The 27,187-nt window shown below is 38.2% G+C and overlaps 1 protein-coding gene across 1 annotated transcript in view; it reads right to left on the bottom strand.

The window, feature by feature from the left end:
- The window catches only part of LOC122830339 (voltage-dependent T-type calcium channel subunit alpha-1I-like), a 201,955-nt gene that overhangs the window by 100,285 nt on the left and 74,483 nt on the right, over positions 1-27,187 (bottom strand). Inside the window, exons 4-5 of the mRNA XM_044115612.1 lie at positions 21,592-21,725; positions 3,053-3,150 (exon numbers count right to left, since the gene is read on the bottom strand). Of these exons, the coding sequence (XP_043971547.1) occupies positions 3,053-3,150; positions 21,592-21,725 (232 nt within the window). The remainder of the gene's footprint in view (positions 1-3,052; positions 3,151-21,591; positions 21,726-27,187) is intronic.

The raw sequence follows: 27,187 nt of genomic DNA, 5'->3' as shown, positions 1-27,187 counted from the left end.
TTATTGTGTATTTTGACAGGCCAACTGACAAGTAGTTCATATGAGTTTAGCAGATGTGCTGTTCCACCAGGTATTTGCTAATTGCATCTGGCTAGTCTGAAGGAGCCGAGGGTTTTGTCTGATTTCCCTGACATGGTACGTTGTCAAGGTCCAACCAGGCGTTTCACACGCCTGAATGGTTGCCATGGAAATGAAAGGATTTCTTAAACATGCATGAAAGAATCAAGGCAGCACTCCAGTTTTGACGAGATAATAACATGACGTAAGCTCAAAGTCAAATTTACATAATACTGCCCCTTTAAACGCCAGTATGAATTTCATGAATGATGTTGTGCATTTACAGCATGAGTGCAGTTCGCTTTGAGTGACAATCATCACTGTTTTCAATTTACCTCTCGGCAGAGCTGGACAGAATATTCTGGGCCATTATCAATTATGTTAACCAACCCGGCCGGTCTCGTTCGATCCCATCTGGTCTGACCCGATCGCATCTCTCAACTCTCCCTCCGCACCGTCACATGCTTTTCGAACACTTCGTGTGAACAAAACTGGCTCATACACACCGTTTCTCAAATCATGCCAGAAACTCACATTAGCGGTAAAAAAAGTGGACCAATACCCTATCAGACAGGCCATCAGAATGTTATACCTAGCTGGTGTCAATATTGCTAAAGAAAAAAAAAAGAATTGCTGTGGTAAAGCAAGGATGTAAGAATGACATAAAAAAAAGCACATGGAAATTTGGTAAAATAAATTTTAAATTAAAAAGAATTTGAATAATGATAAAAAGAAGGGATCAATTGACGTTTCACAACATAATTTGTGACAAAAAAAATACGAATAAATCCGCATTTCTTTTTCACATCCCGTATTGGCTTCCCTCGCTTTTATAGAGGCAGGAAGACAAAGAGCTTCGTTTGCGCTGCAGATGTATGAGCAGTGGGTGGTGCGCAGCAAGCAATTACAAAGGAAGCAAAACATTAACTTCAAGCACCAGCCTCCAACTTAGAGAGTACTCATAGCCACTTAGAGTGATTGCCTGCTAAGCACAATTTAGTCATATCAACACAGAAAAAAAAAAAGAAGGAAAAAATGTGGTGAGCAAAAATGCTCAGACAGTTCTCATCAAAAGGACATCAACTTCAGCAAAACACTCGTGGAATTGATGTGACCGGCTTCAAAGGCGCGTTTTAATCCTTTCATTGACGCTTTTGACTGTTGGAAGCTATTTTTTCCCCCTCTGGATTGACAGTTTTCTTCGTAGGCCGTTCATTTTCAAGATTTCAATTAGTCCTCAATATCTTGAAGCACTGAACCAACAGAGTGGTTGGTTCAGTTGTAGGTAATAGCTCAAAAAGGTAACAGCTACACATCCAAAATAACTTGACAGAAAGGCTTTTGGAATGTATTTTGGAGAATGTTCTCCTGCAATGGTGCTTGTAGTATAAATTTTATTTAAGTACATGTATGTACTATATAATAATCAGTGAAGTGCGATCAGGGGAGGCAAGTGAGACAGAGCCTCACCTGTCGTAATGGAAAAATATAATGATAAAATAATTTATATTGCTATTTTCACCCTGTGGTTTGTGTTCTAAAGTATTTATTTTTTTTATTTAGCTTAACTAATTCTGATTTTCTTTTTCTTCAAAATCGCTAAATCTTAGCATTTTCCCATTCAAATGCTCGAAAGTGAAGCTGGTGAGGCAGCAGCAAGTTGAGCCTCACCTTGGATTGATCAACCTCTCACTAACTGCACTGGCTGCCACTGGATGAGAGCATGTTCATCCTGTCTGCACGTCGCCAATAAAATGGTTAAAAAACATTTAATGTATGAACTGATTTTCCATAATTTAGCTTATTTATATAATGTACAGTATTGTTCGTCACCAACTGTGTGTGTAACGTGTTTCTTGTGCTGAGGAGCGATCAGAAACGGCAGAGAACAGATTCGAGGTGAGGCAGGCAGTTCTCTTGCCTCATGGCAGGGGGCGCTCATGATCCCAGACATTGTGACTCCACAACTGCAGAGTAAGAGACAGTAATAACGAGCTAGCCACGGAGCTAGCCATATAGTAAAGTGCAGCGATATATTTATAGTTTTCTCCTCTTGCCACAGCAATCACTTATTAATAATAGCAAAATAAACATTAAGCCTAAAACCATACTACTGCAACAGACTGAATGTTCTGCTCTTTGTGTGGGAAATAATTGAGTGTTGTTTTAGGGGCGTTGTTGTCAGTTGCTATGGCAACGAGTCTACGCGCAGCTACGCTGATACAGAGAGCGAGAAAAACGTGGTTTTAAGTTGTACTTGAGTTGTTTTTCCCTTCACTGTGGAGGACAGCACGAAATTAATAATATCTACATGTCCAGGTTTCATTGAGGTAACGGAATTATTCTACGGCGGCAGCGCGGCTATGCACGACATGTAAAAGAATAGTGTTTTTGCCCTCCAGCTTTGCCCGCATGCGCAAAATTTAATTATGTAAACAATAACATGCAGGTGGTCTATATTTGTATATCTGATTATGATTAAGTCAGTGCCTCACCAGCTTTGCATCTCACCGAACTAAATTCTTATTATTTCAACCCAACCTGCTAAACCTGGAATCAAACCATTTCTAATAAATGATGGAGATGAAGAATCATGAAAATGTTCGCATGTATACATTTTTAATGAATATTATTATATGTAGACTATATATCATGCCTTTATACCCGGCCAGTCGACTCAATACAACTGAAACCAGAAATAAAAACAGATATTTTCTAATAAACTTTCTAAATTAAAGTTAGAAAGTGGTAAAGTCACATAAATAAAGAAAAAAAATATCAAAAACAAAAAGGTTTGGATCGACAAACTGTTCTTACAAAATGTCCAGCAGCAGACACGACCTTTCAGTAACCCAGATAAGTCGGGTACGGAACAACTAAACTGCCAAAGAACAGAGTGGCAACATGTTAAATAAAGAGCAATTGAAATAATAAAAAATTTTTTTTAACTCGGAACATTAAAGAACATGAAGTCTGAAGAGATTTGGCAACTTACTTGGCACCCTGTTGATGGCCTTGAGAGGCCGCAGCACCCTCACCGTCCTGATGGCTGTGAAGTTGATGTTCTGCAAATCCAGGGAATATTCAACCATCCTGGAAAACACACACACACACACACACACACACACACACACACACACACGCACAACAAAAAGCAGAGGATAATAATTAACATTGCGTTACGATTTAGTAATAATTTCATATTTAGTTGCACCCTCAGATGATTCATTATCCATTTCATCCATTCAGATTTGTTCTCATTAGAAAGCAGAGACAGAAACACACACCCTTGCACACCCATTCCCACACAGCTTGGGTCCTGCCGTGCTGGGAGTAATATGAATAATGTGCTTGAATAAACTGACTTTTTAATTCAACTTATACAAATAAAGTTTGAGGAATATCTCTGCTAACAAGCTGATTTTGTATCGCTTTTTAAAATAATTTTTATCGTTAGCTGATCATGAGGCATCTCATTTGGATCAAGAATAAGGAGGCATCTGCGAGCGAGAGAGAGCCAGAGAGATTCAGAGAGAGAGAGAGAGAGGCCCCGAGATTGAATGTGCAGCCGTCTGAGATGAAAGCGGAGAGTTACGAAAGGCGGCGAAAACAGGAGGCAGAGGAGAAACCCCGGCATCAGGTAAAACCCGGGAACAGCGTGCGATAATGGAAAACGAGAGGGGAAGGCAAAGAGAACGCGTTTTGCTATTTGACCCATTTTTGACAATTCATTACACTGACAATATACTTCGCCCGCGGTGCGGAAGACAGCTGGAGAAATAAAACGAGGCGAGGCTGCCGTGAAATCAGAGGAGAAAACAAATACTACAGGAGATGGAGAAGAAGCACAAGATGGAGGGGGAGGAGGGAAGAGATCAGAAACAGAGCTGAAAAAGCGCCGAGCGTTGATTAAGTGCAATATAATGAAGGCAATAAAGTCAGATTGAGAGGGAGAGTCGGAGAGAGCCTGAGGCTTTTATCAAGTGTTGGAGATAATTACAACTTTAGGAACAGACAGAGAGAAGAGAGAAATAGGCATATATATACCTGCCTGAACAGAAATAAAAAAGCTGCTTGAAGATTTCAATGCTAAAAAAAAAAAAGAAAAAACCCAGCGCTGGGGAAGTGAGAGGGCAGACTGTTGTCAAGAGGTGCAAAAGAAAAGTATGAGAAACGGAGGAAAGTTTCAGGTATTTGACACAAATGTTCTACTTTTACTAAAATATTCCAACTCTTCGCATTAAGTAGATTTCCATGAAAGAATGTGCGATTTTTTTTTCTCTCCAGGTGAATAAAAAGCCCTGGAGAATTATTCACTTTCAAAAACTTGACCTATGACCCGGAGGAATCGTCTTTTAGGAATTGTCAGAATATTAACGATGACTTGGAAAGAAACGGAGTTGATTTTAGAGGCAGTTCAAGAGTAGAAAAAAAAAACCCCTTATAAACGTAATTCTTACGACTATTAAATTAAATGGTAGAGTGGAAAAGGAAAAAGGCTTCCTAAAGTTTGAGAAATGTTTAAAAAAAAAAGAAAGAATAAAAATCTGCCATGTTCTGTGGCGTTTGTGTTTGTTAGAAGGAGCATATCATGTTCACAATTAGCAGGAAGGTGATGAAGAGCAGTGGAGACTGGAGGGATTGAGAAGGAATACATTATTTTCAACCTTATTTAGGCTTTAATGGATATTGTAACTGATGAGCTGGAATGTAAAAACAAAATAATAATTACAACTTCCTTTTCTGTGGACTTTTGAAGGTAAACAGTCATTTAATGCTGAAAAAATCCAAATAAGAAAAATAAACGATAAAAACCGAAAAAGCTCACGTTTTTCCAACCCAAGAAAGATAAAAAAATCACACACCAGGTTCACATGATTTAAAATCCTTTACTCAGCACGTGGAAACAGATTTTCCCTGTTTAAAAGTGAAACAATTCACTTTCTGTGCTTTCAACAACACGGAAAGATGCATTAGCATTTGTGTTTCTTAAAGCCAACACTACTGAACCACTGGACACATTTCTTCTGTTACAAGGTAAATCATTTCTGTTTGTTTGAAACTCACCACCACTGATTGTCCGTTTGGATCCCACAGCCGGAGCAGGTGTGTGGGAGCGGCCCGCCCACCACTTCCTGTCTGATGTCACGGATTCCATCAATGGGCCCAACCAAATGGACGGTTCTCTTTTTTGTATTTTATCGTTTATCCTCTTTAAAGTAACATTTTGAGTCAATTGTTTTAGCTTGCAAAACATTTCATTGTGTAGATGAGTTTGTAAATTAGATTCACAAACTTATTCCTGTTTCTTTAGGGGTTCTTTTCGTTTGTTTGGGTTGATTCTTTTCTTAATCATGCGGGCGAAAGCAATGCAGGTGTTTCCAATTCTGTAGAAAGACGTGTTAGCAATATCATTAGCACTTCAGTGGGTAGAAGAAATGAAACTATTAAGAACAACAATGTGTTTAGATTCTACAGTTCAGCACTTATCAGTGCACCGCATAGCATTCAGAAAGCCAGACGGGCATTTTATTAGATATTAAACAGTGGTTGTTCAGAATTCAAATGATGGGATTTTATTTTTATAGGTACCTGCACATATTGGGGTTGAGGGAAATGAAAAATGAAAAAGCGGATGGAGAGGCAGAAATAGGTAACAATAAGAGGAGGCAACTTTAGAGTAACCACACGTAGATCAGGGGCAAGAATCACCGGTAAACAAGAACTAAAGGAAAAAATGACAGGAAGAATGGAATAAAGGGAAGAAAGGACGATGATATAATAACATTCAAAAAAAGAGTGGGAGAGATGAGAACAGGAAGCAGAAACAGAAGATTACTAACAAGATGGAGATTTGGTTACACTGGACTCAGTTGTACACTATTTACAAAAGCTAAACATGATACTGAGGAGAATTTGAAACAATGGAGCAGGACTTTTAAGATGTTGGAGACATGAGGTAGAAAGGAGGTTAAAGAGGAATTTAGGAAAAATGAGGAAACATTTAATAGATTTGCAAGGAGATTGAGAAAGTTGTGAGTATTCAACTTTTGATAAGGTTTTATGGAAAAACAAAGCTGATTAACAAAATGAGATCATCAATAAAACATCTACAATAAAACAGACGTTTTGGGCCACACTCCATACCAACAGGTGGCAGTAATGCATACCTAATGTTCTGGAGGTTTTTTGCCAGCGCCAAAATAAATGAAGAAAAATAATTCTGTAGTAAGCCAGTAAAATTAAAAAGTTTGATGTAAGAAAACAAACATGGTAAAGAATAAATTCCACCACATTGGACAGTCTGCTCATGCTCATTTCTTATATTTCCTTTGCTTTCAGTTCTGTTGCTTTGACAGACCTCAATAAGATCTTCAAAAAAAGAGCCACTAAGAGGGCAAAAAAATCAATCATGAAAGACTCTCCGCATTCGTTGTTCACAGAGTTCAGACTTCTTCATTAAGGAGGTTTACTGATGCCTAAAGGGTAAGATCAAACCTGTCCTTGAGCTCTTCTATTTCCGTAGCATTTGGAGCTTTAAATTATTCATGGTGCCAAGAGTCCCGATAAATGTTTAGATTCTGTTTAGAGGCTTTCAGACTTGGTAGACTCTGCTGCAAACAAAGTTGCCCTTCAAGGAAAATAAAATAAAGTACTTCATGTCAATTATTCAAGGTTGTTCTGATCTTTCTTGAGAAAAAATGATTCGCCATTGTATCATGATAGTAAGTGTGGGAAGTGTGAGTGATAAGGACATCAACATCTATGACGTATACAAAGACGTTTTTTTAATACTTTTGTTCACAAAACGAAATCCAAATAGAAAAAAAAGAATTCACCAGCTGGGCTTCTGTTACAAATTCACGCAAAACTTTGTCAGTACTCCAGTAACGTTGAAAAAACACAATTTCACAAATGCAGTGTTTTTATTAATAGGAAACGCAAATAAAATCACACGTGAATAAGTTTGCTCATGCGATAAGTCATTAAAAACTATCGTCCAACTACTTCCTGTCATCTTCTTCATGGTTTCTGCCAGTAGTGACATCCGGTTGTTGATCGTGTGGCTCGTGTGATGCGAAACAAGTGTTTCCATTGCAGTTTTGTGAAGTAAACCAATTTAGATTAGAAAAAAAAAGAACACATCATCCTAGTGCCAAAACTTTATCGAAAAATTAGAGTTGTTTTTTTTTTTAAACTGTCATATTTTCATTAAGCAAATTAATTTTTAAATGACCATTTGCTCAATTAAATGGTCAATGGAAATGCAGCTGCTGTTACTGGTAATAGAGAATGAGTCATTTGCCTTTCAGTCCAACCAACCTACCTGAACATCTTTGGTGTAGGGAGGTTCTGGGTCTTGCTGACCCAGGCTTCAATAGGGAGGCCTGTGAGCAGCTGTGTGGATCCAGCTGCTGACCTGGGAAGTAAGTCTTCAGGATTATGTCTCAACCCCGATCATGACAGGACGCAGCCAGCCTCTCTTTCTACAGCTTCCTCCTCAGACAAAAATGTGCTAATAGCACACACAGACAGAAGGCCAGGCCAGAGTTCACGACATTTTCCTTTAATGACACAAAGTTGGTCTGCAGTGTGTAGCTGAGTTCTGTTTTTTTCTGTTAAATTTAGAGGAAACGCACTGCATATAGCCACCAAACTGTAAAAACTATATATATTGTCATAGCAATAGCAAATCAAATACAAATGTATTGTCATGAATACAAGTATGAGTAAAAAAAAAAAGGGGAACTAAAGAAAACATTCTCCGAACAGGATCCAGGTCAAAACCAACTAAATTTGCTCAAAAATGTTTGTTTTGTCACAAAAAATTTATCTTTTATCGATCAGACATAGTTGATTATCTGTTAGTATATTTTCAACAGTCGTAAAACATGTATGCTTGAAAGATTTAGGAGAAATATTATGTTAGGATTTTAACAATTAAACATATTCAGTGTAGTCTGTTGTCCCATATATGAGTTTATAAAAATGTTATGGTTTGATAAAGACTCTTAAATGTCTTTAAATAAGAAAATGCAGGAGGACATCTCTTGAATGTTGACGGTCTGTTGAGCAACATCTGTTGCCAAGAAAAGGTCTGATCTAGATCTTGCTCAATTAATATATTTAAGTGTTAATTAAATATAGAATACTGTTAGTATTCATTGAAACTAACAATAACGAAATGCAACTGTGTGAGTTCTATAAGACTATTAACAAATTGTCTTATAGATTAAAAGATCATTCTCTTTTTGTTGGATGGAGGATTAATCAATTTGGATACAAAAGAACGGACTCTTGGGTGTCATCGGGTTTTATTTTCCTGTTGTGTTTAGGAAAACATTATTATTATTTATTACTATTATTGAATATCTTTCTAAATATATGCAAATATATAAATTTGAATACAATAACTTAAACTTACTTCCTGTCTGATGGTGTTTTATTCACACACACGCACACACACACACGGGCTCCTCAGCCGAACCTTTCTGACTGCCTATCACCATACTTGGCAGTAGTCAGGCGCCTAGCCATTCTTAGGCGTCCACATACAGTCTGAAAAAGTTTAATTGGTTTCTGTAAATTGCTCTCAGTGGAGTTTGTGCATGAATGAGGTCTTTTTGTCCTGTGTGTGTGTGTGTGTTGCCCAGTGATGGACTAGCAACCTGTACAATGGGCGCCTCTCGCTCAATGACTGCCAAAGATAATATTTCTATTCTGTGTCATAATTTCTACAACAGTTTTTTGTTGTTGGTGTTGTTTTTGATTCTTTGACTTTTTGACTTTGAACACAAAAGTTTGGCAAGTAGTCAGTCTTTATCAGTGTTGTAGAAAGTACTAAAAAATGTACTTAAGTAAAAGTACAAATACATGGACAAAAATGTACTCTAGTAAAAGTAAAAGTACCACATTAACATTTTTACTTGAGTAAAAGTAAAAAAGTACTGGCTTTTAAAAATACTTAAGTATCAAAAGTAAAAGTACTTCCTGAATGCATTACCTAATCACTAATGCAATATCATTAAGCGTACCTATCATATTTAATTTTAATACATGAAATATGTGCCATTTTAATGAACAATGTCACAGATAAAGCATGTTTTTAGTGTGTTTACTCTCTGTGACAGTTTAGATTTAGATTTGTGATTCTATGCATCATAATTTCAGGGATGGAAACATCTTGTCTCCTGTCCTAACATAGCATGAACTTCACTTTTTTGCCACTAATGGCATTTATTTTGGAAGAAATCCAACAGAAAGGGGAAGGAAAGAAGGTGGATGAGGGAGAACATGCAACCAAGGAACCACTTAGTGTTGTAGTTAAGACAAAGACCAGCACCCTGCGCTACATGACACAATAAAATGAAGTGCACCTTTCAAAACTGCTTCTCAAATTGATTTGAAAAATCCACATTCCCATAAAAACACCTAGATATTAAATACTGAGAGCTGAAATAAATTTAACCAGTATCATTATCAATTCAAACTCTTCTTCATTCTGCTTTGCTTCCATCTCTGTGGCACAATCCGAGGAGGTCTCCTACCATCCCTAAAAGATACCGCCCTGGACGTTCGCCCATATCACCCATGTCAGAAACCACAACTGTCTGCTCCATTAAACATAGAAATTAAGGCAATGCCCCAATGGTAAACAACACTCAACTATGAATACTGTCCAAGGTGCAAGAAGCAAGAAGTAACCAGGCAGAAGGACAGTGACGGTTCTGACCCTGTCTGCCACCATGACAGGTTACCAACACAATCAAAGAGCAATGAGCAGCTCTGCGTTACACGTTCTTGTTTTGTTTATTGGCCAATTAAATAAATCTATATATTTTTTAATTAAATAAAATAATAATAGCTACTGCAGTGTATGCAGAGCGTCACAAGAACAAAGAACGGCTCTCAGTGAGGCTTCAGTCCTGTAGGACTTAGTAAAAATCCGTCCAGAAGAATCGGATCGTTCATCACTATCACTATATAGCAGATTTTGGTCACAGCGTTGTCCCATATATGCGACACCTAAAACAACACTTCCACACAATAATTAAACGCACGACTGACAACGTTTTTTCATCGCAGATGCACCATATGTGTCTCTGTACAGCTAGCTTTGCTAACATCACGTCCACATAGCTTACCTTCCTTTAAGCTTCCTTTCCAAGTGACGCTAAAAGTTGGACGAAGTTTCCACCGTCTGTGAAAGTGAAGCGCTGCTGATTTTACATGTCGCCAAATCTTATGATTTATGTAGCGAAATTCTATTACTGACGATTAGACACAATCATCTCCCGCTTAGTGGAAACCACTGCGCATGTCTGGGAGCCCCGCGTGAGACTGAAAGGAGGAGGCGATGGGTGACGACAGTAATTAGTAGGTCAAGTTATTGCTTGGATTTACAGCGCCTTGTTAAGTCCCTGAACTTCATATTTTAACGGGAAAAAAAGCGCAATGCGACTTGGATGTAACGAGTAACGGGACGGTTTTGTAGAAATGTAGTAAGTAGAAAGTACAGATACTTACTGTAAAATGTAGTGGAGTAAAAGTCGAAAGTATCCATTATTAAATATACTTAAGTAAAGTACAGATACACGAAGATTGTACTTAAGTACAGTAACGAAGTACATGTACTTCGTTACTTTACAACACTGGTCTTTATCAGGGTTACAATATTTTGGGGTTTTTCATTATTTCATTATGTAACGCTAATTATGGTTCTGTATGGAGAAAATAGAATAAAAGACGGCTAAAGAAGTTCAGTGCTGTTCTAATCTGGGTTGCAACACCACGGTTAGGATTTTATTTAAGAGTAAGACCTTTGAAAGCAGTTGCTAATGTTAATTAGTGGCCAAAAAGAGCTGTTCTCCAATGGCCTAAACATGCATTACCACAGCTGTCTAATTAGAAACGCGGCCAGTCGATGGGTTTGGTCAGAAAAATATTACAGCTAAATAAATATTGTAAGAACCGACCGTACACCGGCCTAATGGAGAGGAATATACTATCATGGCAATTACCGCAGAGCTCTACACGTCTCGTTTTATGCTTGCAGTCCAGACTAAACTCCTCCTGGAGAAGACAGCATCAATTATTAAAATGAGATTAATGAGCGCGGTACATTTTTGTCTCCCAGAAGTCAGAGAGAAGCTACAGGAGTGAGGTGGAGCGCACAGACGCGAGGCCATCATCCCGGGCCTCGTATTTTATCCACCAACTTTTCACCTCAAAATCTTTCAGTAGTCTCCTGCTCTCCTGCTCTCCAACTCTCTCGTTTGTTTGCTCTAATTCTTCAAACCTGCTCTGTGTTTTTCCTGTTTTGTATTATTTCCAACCTAACAGTACAACACATCTAGTAGACCAGAGGGAGCGAACCGGAGGGCTCAGAAAGCTGTGGGGAAGATGAGGAAAAAAATTACATTAAATCATAATCTGCTTTTCAATCACTATGATTAGGTCTGTCACGATAGCAAATTTTGCTGCGCGATAAATTGTTCCAGACGTTATTGCGATAAACGCTAATGTTGTTTTCAGACAATTTTTTTTGAAGTAATGTAATGGTAATGACAAAATAATACTGCAAGAACGTTTAACAGTGGAAATGAAAGACATTTTAAATACCCAAAATATTCAGGAATACACTATTTGTCTTTTTCATCTTTCTGATTGGCTGCCACTCACATTTATCAACTTGCTTTGTTCCTCAAGTTAAGTAAGGTAATTAGTATGAATGCTGTGAGCTATTTTCACCATTCAGCTTGCTCTCCTAATGCCGGCTATATCTCTTTATGTTCTTTATATTTTTTATAACATTCAGCTTTTTATGATTTTTCACATGCAAGTGGAAGCCTAGATGCAACCTTTAGTCTTTTAGCTACTTTTAGCATTTTACATAATTTGACCTTATAAACTGCAGTAACCCTACGGTTTAGGTTAGGTTCCACTGTTTCCAGTCATTTCTAACACTGTTTAGGTGGAATTTTTCCATTATTCAATAGCTTTTACTCCTCTTTAACAGTTTTTCTGTTATAATAATCCAATGTAGCCACTTTGCAGGATTCTAATTTGTTCTGGTGCATCTGCCTATTTCTTGCATTTCTGCAAGTCTTCATGCAGTTGACTTCAAACGTTTTGGCATCTTCAACAAAAACACTAAACATTCACACTCACATTTTTGCAGGAAATGCACACTTTCTAGTTTTATTTATATTGAACATTTTCAGCAACAAGGCAATTAAATGTGCTTTACAGGAGTTAAAAAGAAATACAACAAAACAACAAACTAAAGAGCAAAAAAGAAGAAAAAAAGACTAAATTACTTCCTCATGTTTAAGAATAAGTAGTCTGTAATTTATAAACTAGTAGGGGTTTCTCTGGATTCTTGTTCAGATAAAATTAGTTTCTCCAGGTTGTGATCTAAGGTAATGACTAGTTTCTTTAGACAAACTAATAGCAGTTTCTCTGGATTCCAAGTTTGCTCTAATTCCTGCTCTGGGTTGAGTGACGAATCCTCTGGATCTTTTTGTTCACGTTTGAATCCTGTTCTGGAAGCTAGCTTAGCAAGCAAGCGCAAAATGGAAAACATTTCGAACCGTCCAGCAAAGTGTGGAGGTTAAATAAAATTTGATAGGATTAATATAAAAATATTTTGTATTCTCTTATTCTCTCATATATTATATATTCTCTGGCCAAAAGACGCCAAGCCTGTTTGGGGGCCGCGGTAAAAGTTTAGCAACTCCTGTAATAAACCACTAACATATCAAGCAGGTTGGTTACGGATGATTTAATTCTGTCTTCTCTCTTCTCATTTCATCATGTTTTATTTCTTTCCTTAGCCTTCATGGTGCATTCAGGGTAAAATACAAATGTTGAGCAGCCAGAAAAATCTTTGCTACAAATGACACGGTCTCCACGGCGCCTGGCTATCGACGTCAAAAAGTCATTTTACTATAAAAAGGAAAATAAATAAGCTGCTAAAATAACTGTTGTTAATTCACCAGGTTGTCTCTCGACTTATGCGGCTCACTCAACATGGATCCGTCATCAAAGACACAAGCGACAGTCGGCGCATTTAAGTAGACATAAGAGAAAACTAACTCGGGGAGACAGCGCGTAATCCCCAACGTTTTCACAAAAATACATTTTAACAAGAGCTGATTATTCATGTAGGACATGGGTCTTAAGAACTCACATCTGCTTTTTCAGCAAGCACGAGGCAACAGTTTGTCTCTTTACTGAAAAGACACTAAAGCCTTTTTATTTCCCTCCGTAACTCCTGAGAGAAGATTGACTTAAGAAGCATAAACCGTGTCAAGTGGAAAAAAGAAAACAAGAAATCCTAAAGAAATCCTGAGTACATTTCCATAAATACATGTTCAAAACTTCATAGTAATGATATTCTTCCTTCTAACTAGAAAAACATTCACTCTTAAACACATACATACCCAGTAATGTAGGTGAAATCAAGACAAACAATCGATGTAATTTTTGTTCTGGACATCTTGTATCGGCCAATAAACGTCAGACAGAATCCAGGCGCTAAAATTGATTCAAACTCTATTTTCAGTTTACAGGACGCATAAAAAATTCTGCTTTTAACCAGGTTCTAAAACTGTTTAAATCTAACCTTAAGGGTCTAATAGCATGCAACCCGTTTGCACATTTTGTTTATCTAATAAAAAAAATAATAATAATAAATAAAACCCTAAAAACACCTAGGATTGAAAGAAAGAGGCAAGTGATAAAAACACTTATTTGATCGATCATCAGAGTGTGAGCTCCTCTGTGAAAACAGATCTGGAACAAATAGATGCGTCTTAATATAACGACACAAAAGAAGGCAAGTCATGACTTTGGTGAAGTGACTGAACTTGAAACCCGACATTCTACAGCGAGAAAGATTAAAACATCTGTTTACATGCAGTCGGTTTTTAGGGAAACCGTGACATTTTTTGTCGCTGTCCAGCCGATCGTTTACTCGTCACCAGAGATCGGCGTCTCTGACTCTGACATTTTTTCTTAAACCAAGTCTGGGAGTGAAACACCCTGCCGAGGTGTGAAAATCCACGCGGGCAGAATACGCAACTGAAAGGCTTTGTTCTGCGCATGTACAGGCAGTAAAAATAAAAATAATAATAAATGTTGGATAGAATTGTGCTGCGTGTGCGCGCCCTACTTATCCAATTCAGTTTAGCACAAGACCTAGACCTCTCAGGTCTACTGGTTCTGTTCTGCTTCTCCAGAACCAGAACCAAGCATGAAGAAGCAGCATTCAGATTCTATGCACCACAAATTTGGAACAAATGTCCAGAAAACTGCATAACAGGTGAAACACTGAGTGCCTTTAAATCAGCTGGGATTTTAGTCAACAAATTGATTATTTGAAACAGAATCAATAAAATATTAATCAACAATCTGATGTGTAATGGTGGAAAAACGTAAAGCTTCAGTTGTTGACTCTCTGTTTTATGAGTTTGTAATTTTGTGTTTTGATGATATAAGGCAGATGCCGTGTTGCTGACATGTACTGTACAAATAAAATTTGATTTGATGCATTATTTCAATCTACTATGTCCATTAGTTTGAACCATGTAATGAGGCTAAGCAAGAAGCTCTTCTCAAATTTTACTACATTTGTTTCGACCAACAGAAAATGTCATACATCTTACATTCTGCATTTATACTAGAAAGTATTTTCTACTACTTTATAGTAGGGATGCACAATATTATCGGCATGGTATTGGTATAGGCCAATATTAGCTGTAAAGTTTAAAATCGGACATCGGCCGTTCCGTCAAAATAACTCACCGATATAAAATGTGTTGTTTTTATCTGACAAACCAGAGACAATGATGCCTGCAGCACAAAGTCAAATTTGCAAGTTTCAGCGTCGTCATTGTCTAAAAGAGAGCAAATGTCATGAATAAATTTAAACATAATGCAAGTTGAGAGTGTTAAAACATTTTCGACCTCCTAGAAAATGTTTTAACACTTTCTAGCATTTGCATTTGGTTGCAGGCTAAACTGACGGACATAATGCAGTATTTTAAATCCACAGTAGAGAAAGCCATACAGCTTCAGTAAGTAGGTCTAGGCGAAAAAATATTGGTAATGGAATCGGTTATCAGCCAAATAAGTTTTAGTGTATCTGCATATCAGATATCGACAAAAAATCCAATATCGTGAATCCCTACTTGATAGTCTTCACTTAAAGGGGCACGGTTGGGGCATGCAGTACCGCTCTGGGATGAATATTAATCTGTTGCTGTATACATGTGAATTGTCTTTTCACATTTTGGACTTGTCAGAGCAATAATATACAACAGCAAACAGCTGAGTTGTCACTGGAGCTGTTTTACTCACGAATAAGCAATGTGTACGGTGCTGGAAGGCCTGGTGTGTGTTCGGGGAAGGTCACTTTATTATTATTTAAATGGCAAACGTCTCTCTTATTGTGTTGCGATGCTCTCTTAATCTGCCCTTTCACAAGATGACACCAGAGTTCCATCAGTGTGAGTAATGGTTCAGAAAACCCACTGTAGTAAACAGGCACACACACACACACACACGCACACGCAGAAACACAGCTGCCATTTGATGGGGTTCACTTGCTGCAGTTTAATCTAAACAGCAACCTTGCAAGAAGTCCCACCTTCATAAAAGCTGTGATGTTCAGTCGGTGCAGATCTGCATCAGGGATGCCCTTCTGTCTGCCGTCCTTAACAGTGAAAGGTTTGACAGTTCACAATGTGAGTGAAGCTGTTAAAACGTGTAATCCTCCCAGCATCTGTCTGATTCATGGATATGACATTTACGCAGCGCAAATGTTCTACAGGAACAAGCTGGTGTTCACAAGCAGGTAGGGTAGCGTGGATGTGTGGACAGACGGAAAGTTAAACGTCCTGACAAACGGACGGCACCACTGCTAGATTCTGTTAGTGTTCGCTCATTAACTTAGGGTTTTAGATGGATTTTTTATTAGGCACACTAAAAAAAAAAGAATTCTGACTTATCTTAGTTCTTTATTATTATCGTTTCTGTTTATTCTGTCCAGTTTATTTGTTGTTTTTTTTGGGGCCTTTATTCGAAAGTGCTCAGACAGGAAAGTAGGTAAAAAGACAGACTTAGGTCACCAGGCCGGGAATCGAACCTGCGACGGCCGTGTTGAGGACTGAGACCTCCTTATATGGGATGTGCTTAACCCCTGCGCCACCACAGCACCCCTGTCCTGAGTTTTATTGAAATATTTTAAAGAAAAACAAAAAACAACAAACACAACAAAAGGTCAGAAGTTTGACGATGTATCAAACTGGAATAAAAAATGTATCGGTATCGCAATCTACTGTATTTACTTGGTATGAGATCGATCAAATCATCGCCAGGAATGACTGAAAAACAAACTCCAAAGCTTCTTTGTTGTGAACATTTATTATTGTCAATAAACACCTATAACAAGACAGTTTTCCCATGCTATAAGTGAAATAACCTGCCAATGGAAGTAGTATTTTTTCATCAATATTAAGGAACTAGTTAATATTAAAGCAAGCTCCTATATCTTGCTGAAATGTTACTTGTAAGTTAGTTTTGTCTTATGTCAAGTGCATTAAGATATTTGCACTAGACAAAAATATTTGGTAAGATTTTGTGTTTTTGCAGTTGTTGTTGTGTAACTAGAACCTCCTTGTACGACGCCTTATTATCTTTTGGTAAAAGCCATTTTGAGTCATAAATCAAACACAGTACTGTTCTTGGTTTCAGAAAAACAACAATAAATCCATGTTAAGCTCATTTGGAGCTTTACTGCACACCTATGTAAGGTTCAATTTCCCTTTAATTAACCTCATCAAGAGCTGGTAGCCAAAGTAACAGAAAAGTTTACACCTCGTGTTTGTATTAGAACCCAGTCCAAGTGATCAAAAACATAAACTGTGATGTTACAGATACATCAGCAGACGGTTATGTCTTGTTGTCTGCTTAGCTGACAGCCCACTGTTTCAACACCTACATGTTTATTTGCATATAAGGCGGCAAACTGAGATTCAGTTCCCTCAGAGCACTTGTTTTTTCTTCTTTTTTTTTTTAATGCCAAGTGAAAATGTAATTGCTTTGTGAGAGTAAGTTTTAGCAGAATTAGCCCGGAGTCGTGGCAGATATGAACTGGTAGAATGACTCGGCTGATGTTGCGTGTGGGCTTGCATAAAGTGCACAGCGAGTATCTCAGTTTGGCAGGCTTACATGGAAACAGCTAAATCTTTAATATAAACAAGTGGCTTCATGTTCGATGGATAATTCTTGGTTCCGATTCATGTTAGGGTTGCAAAAACAAAAGGAGAAATTCTCAAAATTACAAACTCTAGCATTATACTTTGACACTTTTTTTTTTGGAGAGGAAGGGACTAAATTACACAAATCCTCCACTCGCAGTGTGATCAAATGGAATATTTTCTCTGCTATGCTGAGTGCTGCAGACAGATAGAGCAGGTCAGAAGGAGCTCTGAGGCCTCAGGAGCTTCTTCTGCACACGCCGATAGCCGAACCCAAGCACATCCCACCAGACAGCCTGACAAAAGAATACACACACCTCTGAATATAGAGAATACACGCATTTCAGCTGCTACATATAAACACAGGAAGTGTGTCAGGGACACAGGACTGCTTGCCTCCATGTTGCTTTGTAGAAAATGTACAAATTAATCTCTTTAAAGGCGAATCGGAGTCACTTAGGGGAAAACAATGCTGACAACGAGCAGAGGTGGAAGGCATGCTAATTATGGCTAACTGAAGCAGACTGCTTTCATTCTGCTTTTTCCACAGTCTTGTGCTCTTTGTTTTTTATGTCCAGTGTGCTTTTTGTGACAAGAAAACAAATGTGTTTTTCTTGCAGCCTGCCACAGGCAAACTTTGGTGCAGAGGTTTGATCGCTAGCAGATTAGCACGGTGTCTCTAACAGGATGTAGCCTTATCACTTCATCTCCATCTGGCCGTGCTTGAACTGGGCTAATTTGGTTCATTTTCAGCCAGTTTTCCATCACTGCGACAGTTTTTTGCGATAGGGCCGAGTCTCAGACTAGTAGTGTGTGAAGCATGGTGCAGTACGCGGGGCGTAACGAGAAGCGATTAGCACCGGGGTGTTCAAAGTGCGGTCCGGGGGCAGTTTGTGCCCCTCTGAAGGATTCTGGGTGGCGAAATCTGGCATGTTGGTTGACGCAGATGGACGTTTTTCTGTATTTTAGGGAGAAATTTGTTACAGATAAATAACATCTAGATATAGCTATGTCCTATTTTGGAAAGAAAAAAAAGTGAATTTTACGTTAGCCATTTAAACTGATCATTTTGCGTATAAATAATTCATACAAACAGATTCACTTTGAAGATATTACGCAGCAACTTACTTCAAATTACTTAAATGAAATCATTTTTGAATGATAATTTAATCTACACAATAGGCCTGAAATGAATAATCGGATTAATCAGATTAATTGTGATTAATCAATTATAGAAATAATTGTCAACTAAGTTAGTGATCAATTAATCACCAACTGGACGATATGAACTCCAAAAAAGACCATTCACTTAAAATATACAACATATTCAGAGCAGTAACTAAGCCAAAACTGTTCAGAAATACACATATAGTTTGGATTTACGATAAACACATCATTAGTGGCATTGATAACTTCACCTGGTTCACATTCACTAGATTAATGTCGTGCTGTTGCATTTTAGGCTATATAATGTTTAGATTTCCCTGTTTAACAAAAGAACTGAATCATTTCTTCATTTGGATATTTTAATGAATTTCTAATAGCACATGGAAACACTTAAGTGGTTGAATGAAAGATTTGCTGAATGGGGCAGAATTCAAATAACAGATAGAATAATCTAATTAGCTGCAGCCCTACTACACAACAACAACCAAGTATTTCCGTGTTCACCCTTTGGAAACATGTCAGTCATGATGAATCTTGTATAACGCAGTTGTCAGAAAGATGTCGTACGACAGGAAGCGTTTGATTTCATGTTGGCCAGCCGCCTCCTCCACTCTCAGCTAAGTTCTGAAAATCCTCAGATTTCGTTTTTAACTACACGTGGCTTCAATCTGAGCAATCCAAGCCAAACTCCCGCTGCTCGTCGACTCCTTCCTGCAGATTGCTTGTGGTTCGCTTTGTGTTTTTGCAACACGCGTTTCCCCGGGGGGGCGCAGCGTTTTCCCACGTCGCTACACACTCTGCATGCGGCCGCTGTGATATTAGAGCGTAATCGGGGAATGGCAGTGAAATCCCTCTGCCATGCACGCTGTAAGCATCGGGATTTGGCCCAAAGATGAGGGAAAAGGTCTCCACTTAGCGCCTAATACTTAAGAGATGATGACTGAGGGAGAGAGAGAGAGAAGGAGCAGGAGGATGAGGAAAGATATTGGAGCTGAACATTTTTTGGAATCAGAGGGAAAAGGGGATTAGATCAAACATTATGCAAAAGCCCCTCGGGTCTTAGGGCTGAAACTTTGTGCCACTGAGAGATAAAAGCTAGAAAGTCAAGAGAAAAGCATATTAATGACAGTGGGAGAAAAAGCTACCTCCATTTTGAATGAAAAAGAGGAGGTGGGGGAATAGAAAGGAGGATTTAGAGGAAAAAGGAAAACCAGGAAAAATGTAATAAACACATCCTGGATGTCTCGTTACAGCCACAAACTTCAATGTAGTTTTTTTTGTACATTTTATGTTAAGAAGACATTTTTTATAGCATTTTTGTTAAAAAAAAAAAAAATCATCTTCCTCTGCAGAGACGGCTGAAGGTCTGAGTTTTTGTCTCTACAGAGACAGAAGGTTGCCCATTCATCTTTACAAACGAGCTCTCAAGTTCAGATTAGAAAAGCGTTAGAAATGAAATTGATCTTAAAACCAGTTTAGTCACCTCTTTGTCAGTGTGTCTACCTCTGTTTGCAATCTTTTAATCAAGCCTTCACAAAAAAAAATAAAAAAACTTTTATTCCAGGATGAAGGATCTGCTGCAGCAGTTGTAGCGTAAAGTGTCATGATTTTTTCCAACTTCAGAGAATCTTTTGACTCTTTGTCAAAATCATTTTTTGCATCTCTCCAGACTCATGCCATTTCCACATGTTTTGACATTTTTAAACAAGATGTTTCTGCTTCAGAATGTGAGTTTGTCACCTGATAACTTGTCAAAATAGATCCTGGTAAGGAGCAAATACATGTTCCTGCAGAAACATAAATTATGAAAGAACACGTTAAACTTCAGGTTTTAGGAATGAATTTTAGCATTCCACAGGACTGAGATTAGAAGCCTTTTTTCTTTCTTTGAAATTATTCTATGAATATATTAACGGAAATAAACCCGAGAAGGACAAAGGCTGTCTGCGGTGTCCACCAATGGAACAAACGTTTGACACCAAATCACAGAGTTTTTTTGACAGAACATGTGACCTGAGCAGGAGTCAAGAGGATTTAATGACCTGTAGCTGGACAGCCTCTGGGTTTCCACACCCTGATGTTCTCCCTCCTCACAAGACAGGATAGAAACGATCCCGTGGTTAAACAGACTGGACAAATGCCTTTGGCAGAAGCTCACAGGTAACTTCCTATATATTTGAACAAAAATTATTGGGATTCATAGAGACGTAAAGAAGCCTGATGAGGTTAGAGTAAACTACTGAGGATGATAGACGCTCTAAGCCTTATTACAGGCAGCGAGAAAGAAGAAACTACAAGATATGGCTCTGATGCACAGAAGCTCAGATAAAATGAAGAAAACTGAAGCTCTCAAAGGTTCAATCACCGGTGAAATAATATTCGCTCCCTCAGAGGTTTCTTCTGCTTCTCCAGTAACTGTTTTAGAGCTTTAAACAAACGTCATTATCAAACAAAAAGGACCCGATATATAGAAAACATTTGCCTGTGAAGTGTTTAAAAACTCCTCATAAAAACATCATTCCAGCAGTAAGAGACGTGTCCGAGATTCCCTCCATAAGCAGCAGCAGGAATCCGATGCAGGATTTATGACAGGCGCATTCCAGCTGATTCATTGAATTATTTCACGATGATTAGCCGCATCATCACCGCGTTATTAGAGGCGCGGTGAGAGCCGGCGACTATCAACATATTAATATTTAACGCTGCCATATATATTTAACAATGGGATGATCAGCCATGCATGAGAGCGCAAAGGAGCGTGTCAGGAAGACAAAGCAGTTTGAGACGCAGTTTGAGAGCCAAGTCTTTAAATAGAGCCGCCATAAGTCATGGTTACATTTGAACTTCGAACGATGTAAACGTGTTGCACTGGCAAGCTGTGGTGACGATTCTGTACGTTTGCAGTACGGCGTAAAGGTCAATGCTTAAGATACACAACTTTAAATTATTCAGCTACATTTTGGTCTATATGTTCCTACATTCTGCATCTTATCTGCATATGGTGAATATGTTTCTATGCCACATTGTAAATTTTCACTACACCCGTTAGGGTGTGTCACCCCACCTAGAGGAGGATCGAACAACGGGAACAAGAAGTTCTGACCCTGCCATGACGATGAAGAAATCCAGCCGGTTCCACGTGTCTCCAAGGTAACAGCGCCGTCCGAAGATTCCCAGAGCGACCATCTTTATGACCATCTCCATGGCAAAGAAGATGTAGATGAACGCATCAAACGCCTGACGGAAAACACAAATAACGTTAATGGGTTCAAACTATAGCAGAAGGGAAAGTGTTTGTTTTTCATAAAAGGGAAATAAATACTTTGTTTTTACCTTAAAGCTGCAGTACGCAACTTTTATAAAAAAAATATTTTTTGACATATTTGTTGAAACTGTCACTATGTCGTGACAGTGTGGCGTGAGACGGATAATCAGTGAAAAAAAGTGCTTCCAATGCTGACTAGAAACAGCCAATCGCAGCCAGGGGCGGGTCTTAGCGCTGTCAATCAGACTCCATTTGGCCCGTTTTCATCTCTCTCCCTGTTCTCTGCATGCAGCAGAACCCGTTGCGAATGCTCAAGATAGTTAGCATAGCCACTGATGCTGGATTTCCTGTACTAGTAAGTTGTTTCTCTGCCATTAGCACATTTAGCAACATGTACAACAGGTTGATTGACAGCACTTAGACCCTCCTCCTCCTCTTGGCTCTGACTGGTTGTTTTTGGTCTGGAGCACTGCATTTATTCAGACGTCTGCAACAGCTCAGGGAGGAGGTGGAGCAGAATTATCTTTTCACAGATAGAACTGTCACCATATCATGACAGTATGTATGTGAGACAGATTAACAGATATACAAAAAGAACATTTTCTGATAAAAGCAGCTTTGAGGAAAGAAGACAAAATGTGTTTGATCTCTGTTAGAAGGTAATAAAGAGAAATAAACTGACTGTGCTCTGTAATGATGGTAGCAGTTGTTTTGTCTCCCACATGACTGAACAAAATCTTTAGCTTTTATACATCACTTGATGGTGACAATGACATTTTAAAGACAGAAAACATGTTATTTTTCCAACTCGATGGGTCCATATCGCCTACTGTCAAGAAAACACAGTAATATGAGGAAGTTATTATGTTTGTCTGCTCCTCTTTTATCAAGTGGATATGACTTACATCATGCACTTTCAAAGTTTGACCATACAAATTCAAAAACACAGCTGGATACGTCACTGCTGCTAAAGATGTGAAAAATCTTGAGAATTAACATTTTCATTTATTTATTTTGGACTAAAGATGAAATGCATATAATTTTTTTTTTTTTTTAATTGCGGTTGCATAGTTGCTCACTGATGAAATTTAGCTCAATGCTTAAATATCCCATGGCAACCATTCAGGTGGTGCCTCACTGCCTGATCTTGAGATGCCCCGCCTATTTCCCCAAAGCTCCGCCTTGGAGCTGCAGTCCCCAGACGAGCCCCCACTCCACAGGGCGACCCTCCCCTGCAAATGTCACTTAAGTTTTTAGTTAAGCTGATCAGATTAAAACCTAAAAACTTTTTTGTTTTCCTGGTTTGAAAATATGGTCTGACACAGAAGTTAATTCCTCTTAGCCTTTTCCACCAGGCCTTAACATTCTGTTCATGCTCGGTGAACAGAATGGTTAGTGAGGAAAACTCATAAGATAAATAGCTAACATCAAAGTTCATACCACCTTCTTCTCTAAAATTGCTCTGTCTTGTTCTTCAAAGTTAATATTTCATCTTTTCTTTAATTTCTTATCTCCATCTCAAAGCCCCATTCGTCTTCTCTCTATTAAATATGAATTTTATTTTTTTTTCTTGCCCAAAGGCTGCTATTTTTTCCCGGAGAAATGGAGCATTTTGCCCCTAAATGGTAGGATAATAGAAAATAATTTGTTTGAAAAGTAATCAAAGATGAGCCTTGCATGGCCAGCCCTCATATCACACCCAGCTTTAATCAAGCATCTAATTAAATGGAGAGAGCGAGAAGGGGGAGAAAATAACAAAACAAATCAGAACGATTTCAGCTTGTAATGGGGTATTGCTGTTTTGAGCACAAAGCTTTGATTAACTGTTCTCTTCTGTGTAAACGGGGGATTAGAGACGAACTGACACGCTCGGCGTTGCTTGTAATTTGATTTTCAGGGGGCCAGGACTGCAAGCGGCACGATTTCAAGCCGAACCGTCTTTGTTTGGTGATGAGCTCGCAGCTGAAGAGCAGCGCACCCCGCTGCCGACGGATTTCTGGGGAATTTCAGAGACAAGAAGGAGGAAAAACTAAAGTTTGCAACCTTCCTGGATAAAATGGACAGAGCTCAATAAATGATGAAGCGTACAAGCTCTCTTCTCTTGTACGCTGGGTAATCCCCGTGGATAGAACAGGGTAAACGTAAATACAATTTGACCTACGACCCCAACAACAAAAACTGTTGCAAAGACTACAATGAGATCCTCAATATTCTTTATCGACGTCCTGATGAACTGCGGATAAAATTAATCCATTCTACCACATTTATTGTTGACTTAGATATGTAATTACTTTAATTATTACTTATAAATAATATTAGTAACTGAATAACCTCTCTACATAAGCATTGTTAATAGCAGACCAACCCAGATACTTAAAAATCGTACTTGAAGCTTTCCTGCATCTTAAAAGTATGTAAGGCTGCACCTGCAGACATAGTTAGCTTTGATGTAGTTTTATTTGTTTTTGACTCAATAGGTTATATTTCAAAATCACATAAGTGTTAGGATTACAGAAGTGAACCAAAATATTACAGTCAATGCATCCTAAAAAATGCTGAGTTATTTTCATAAACCGTCTGTTGGCTACAAGTCGTTGGGTCATAGGTTGGGTAAGTTTGACCAAACATTGGGTCAAAAATCATAACTTCGGAGTTGAGTCATCAATTTATTGGACGTCTGCAGCTTAACTAATTCTGTTAGGTCACAGGTTGGGTAGATTTGAACAAATATTGGGTTAAAAAGGTTTCGGGGATCAAAATTGTTTACCCAATGGTTTGGGCTGTTTCATCCTCATATAAAATTAACATAAAATTTGATTTTAAAAAATAGTACCTGTACTGTTACAAGACCCTTTAGGACAAGCAAAGAGGAACCTCCATCTACAGAACTTGCTTGTTTTGCATACTTCATAAATAAATATTGTGATTCTCATACAACTCGTGACTTTTTTGGGTTTTATTGCACAATTTGAAACATGATTTTTATGATCGGTGAATTGTCAACTTCACATGTATGCATTTTTATGAGGTCAGCCGTTCCTGAATTTCAGTTTAGGGATATGAAGATCATTGCTGACCACATGATCAAATCTTTAATCTTTGCAGAAAGACTAAAGGGTTCACCGGAGTTTGGCTGTCTGATCTACATTTATTGGACATGGTGAAGCTTTATGGGGAGCTGAGATGATCATAAGGACGATCTAGTCAAAAACCAATGAAAGAGCTGAGATGCGACTCATTACACATCATAATAAGCGCATGCAGACATGGCTGCATGGTGACACAGCTGCTGCCTTTTACAGAAGGTTTCAGCTCTTACTGCAGTTATTAATGTGAATATTTGGGATGAAAAAGCCTTCTGACTGCATGGATCTACATAACACCCACAGAGCTGTTGCACTTTAACCATCATGTTGTAAAGTCTTAATATTCAGTAAAGGCTTTGACGAATGATTTTTAATAAACAATCAGGATTTATGCAGCACACAGTCTGAAACACTCAAGAGGACAAGTTGCTGCTGTTGTCGGATTTCTGCAACAACTTCTCTTGGGTTCATGTTTTACAACCTTTCTGACTGACGACTTCAATAGAGTGTGATATTACCCTGGGCCACTCAAAGTATACAGAAGTCAATTTATGGTCATATTGAGGGCCAGTGGAGAAGCTGCAGCAGTTGATACTGCAACAACTTTGTGACTTTGTTCTCTGGTACTGAACTAAAGGGCTTGGTGATTTGTATCTGAAAAAACTGCAGGCTTCCGATCAAAGATGTGGCGTCCTTTAATTATCACTCAACTTACAATTCTTGATGCAGCAAAACAAAATAATCAGCAAATATCAAACTTAGAACTCCTTTCTGATAATACAGTTGTTGAAACTACTGAACTACTGCAAGCTACTACAAAAAAACCTGTTCTGCCACACGCTAGAAAATTCCAAGGCTCTGATAGGTTGTCGTCAACCATGACTGACCAGCCAATCACAGTTCAGACAAGCCTACAAGGCGAAGTCCAGCAAAGCTGTGATATTTTCCACAGGTACTTTGTGCGAAGCTGCAACGATTGTTTTCCGATTCCGTTTTCACAGGTATAATTAGAAATATGTGTACACCAGAGTTATAATAGTTTTCCGTTTTTCTATAGTTTAGTTTATTTTAGACGACTTTTTAGTTGTCTAATTTGGTTAGATTTAGTTTTTAGAGTATGCTAGTTTTTATTAGATATATATTGTTTCGTTCAGCTTATATTTCCAATAATACTTTTAGTTTTTTCATAGGCTGACTAATTTTTAGGTGTAGAATTCAGAAAGGTCAAAGAATTGTATTGTGATTACATGAAGTGGGTGATGAATACTCAACAGAAGATAGTATTTTCAAAAGATTGATTCCATTATCGTTAAACAACCAACTGACTGATGTTTTCTCCCAACTTTCGCTGTCGCTATTTTGCAGACTAGCGTAGCCAACAGGAGGAGCATGGAGTAGATGACACCTGACTGAAACTGTATGTGGGGGGCAAAATGAATAAACAAATAAATCAACTTCACATCAGTTCAAAAGCCTAACAGATACATAAACATGAAAATGAAGAGTATTAAGTCCATAATTTCAATATGTTTTAGCTAGTTCTACTTAGGTACAGTTTTTCACTATGAAATGGCTTTTTTTTATTTCAGTTACTGAAAATGTTTTCTCAGTTTCACTTTTTGTTAATTTGCTAGTTTTAGCTAACCACTCATCTTGGAGCACAATGATGTAAAATCTACTAAGAACTACTGAACCACCAATCATCTATTACAAGTTAAGACAAAGCCTCATCTGAGGATCCACATGTGTTAGCGTTCACAGATGTGGCTGAATGTTCAGCATTAAATAATAATTGAACCACAAATGTTCTGAAAGAAATCCATTGATTCTGGTGAAGCTGCTCACTAAATCCATTTTGCTATTAAACAGAGTCCATAGATACTTGGAGGGGAAACTCTATTAGGTCCAACTCAACAATCGGCCCCCCTTAGAGAGTTAAATCAATCTACTGCCAGTGTTTCCAAGATGTGCCTTTCTGCGCGTAGGGGTGTGTGGGTGTGTGTGTAAGGAATGTAAGGAAAAGGAGAGTAAGTTGATTTAAGAAGTGGCTTCCAAAGACTAAAGCTATGTATTCACACACTTGAGTGCAGATGTTGCACCCACTAAAGACACTTCTGGCATTAAAGAAAGGCTATTCTGTGTTTAGCAGCTTGATACCAAAGCTATTTGAGACTCAGGCTAATTCAAAAATACCAGAACCACCCCTTAATAATGAATGGTGACCCTTTATTAAAACATGACAGAATATGAAATATCATATTGCTCCTGCAGTAAGTTAAAAATAAGAGGAGGAATGCATGTTCACACAAAAGGTAAAATATGAATAAGAGACTTCACAGTACGGGAAA

The sequence above is a fragment of the Gambusia affinis genome, linkage group LG04 (genome assembly GCF_019740435.1).
Source record: "Gambusia affinis linkage group LG04, SWU_Gaff_1.0, whole genome shotgun sequence".
In the NCBI taxonomy this organism is placed as follows: Eukaryota; Metazoa; Chordata; class Actinopteri; order Cyprinodontiformes; family Poeciliidae; genus Gambusia; species Gambusia affinis.
The sequence above is the reverse complement of the archived record's forward strand: the minus strand, read 5'-3'. Positions and strand labels throughout refer to the sequence as shown.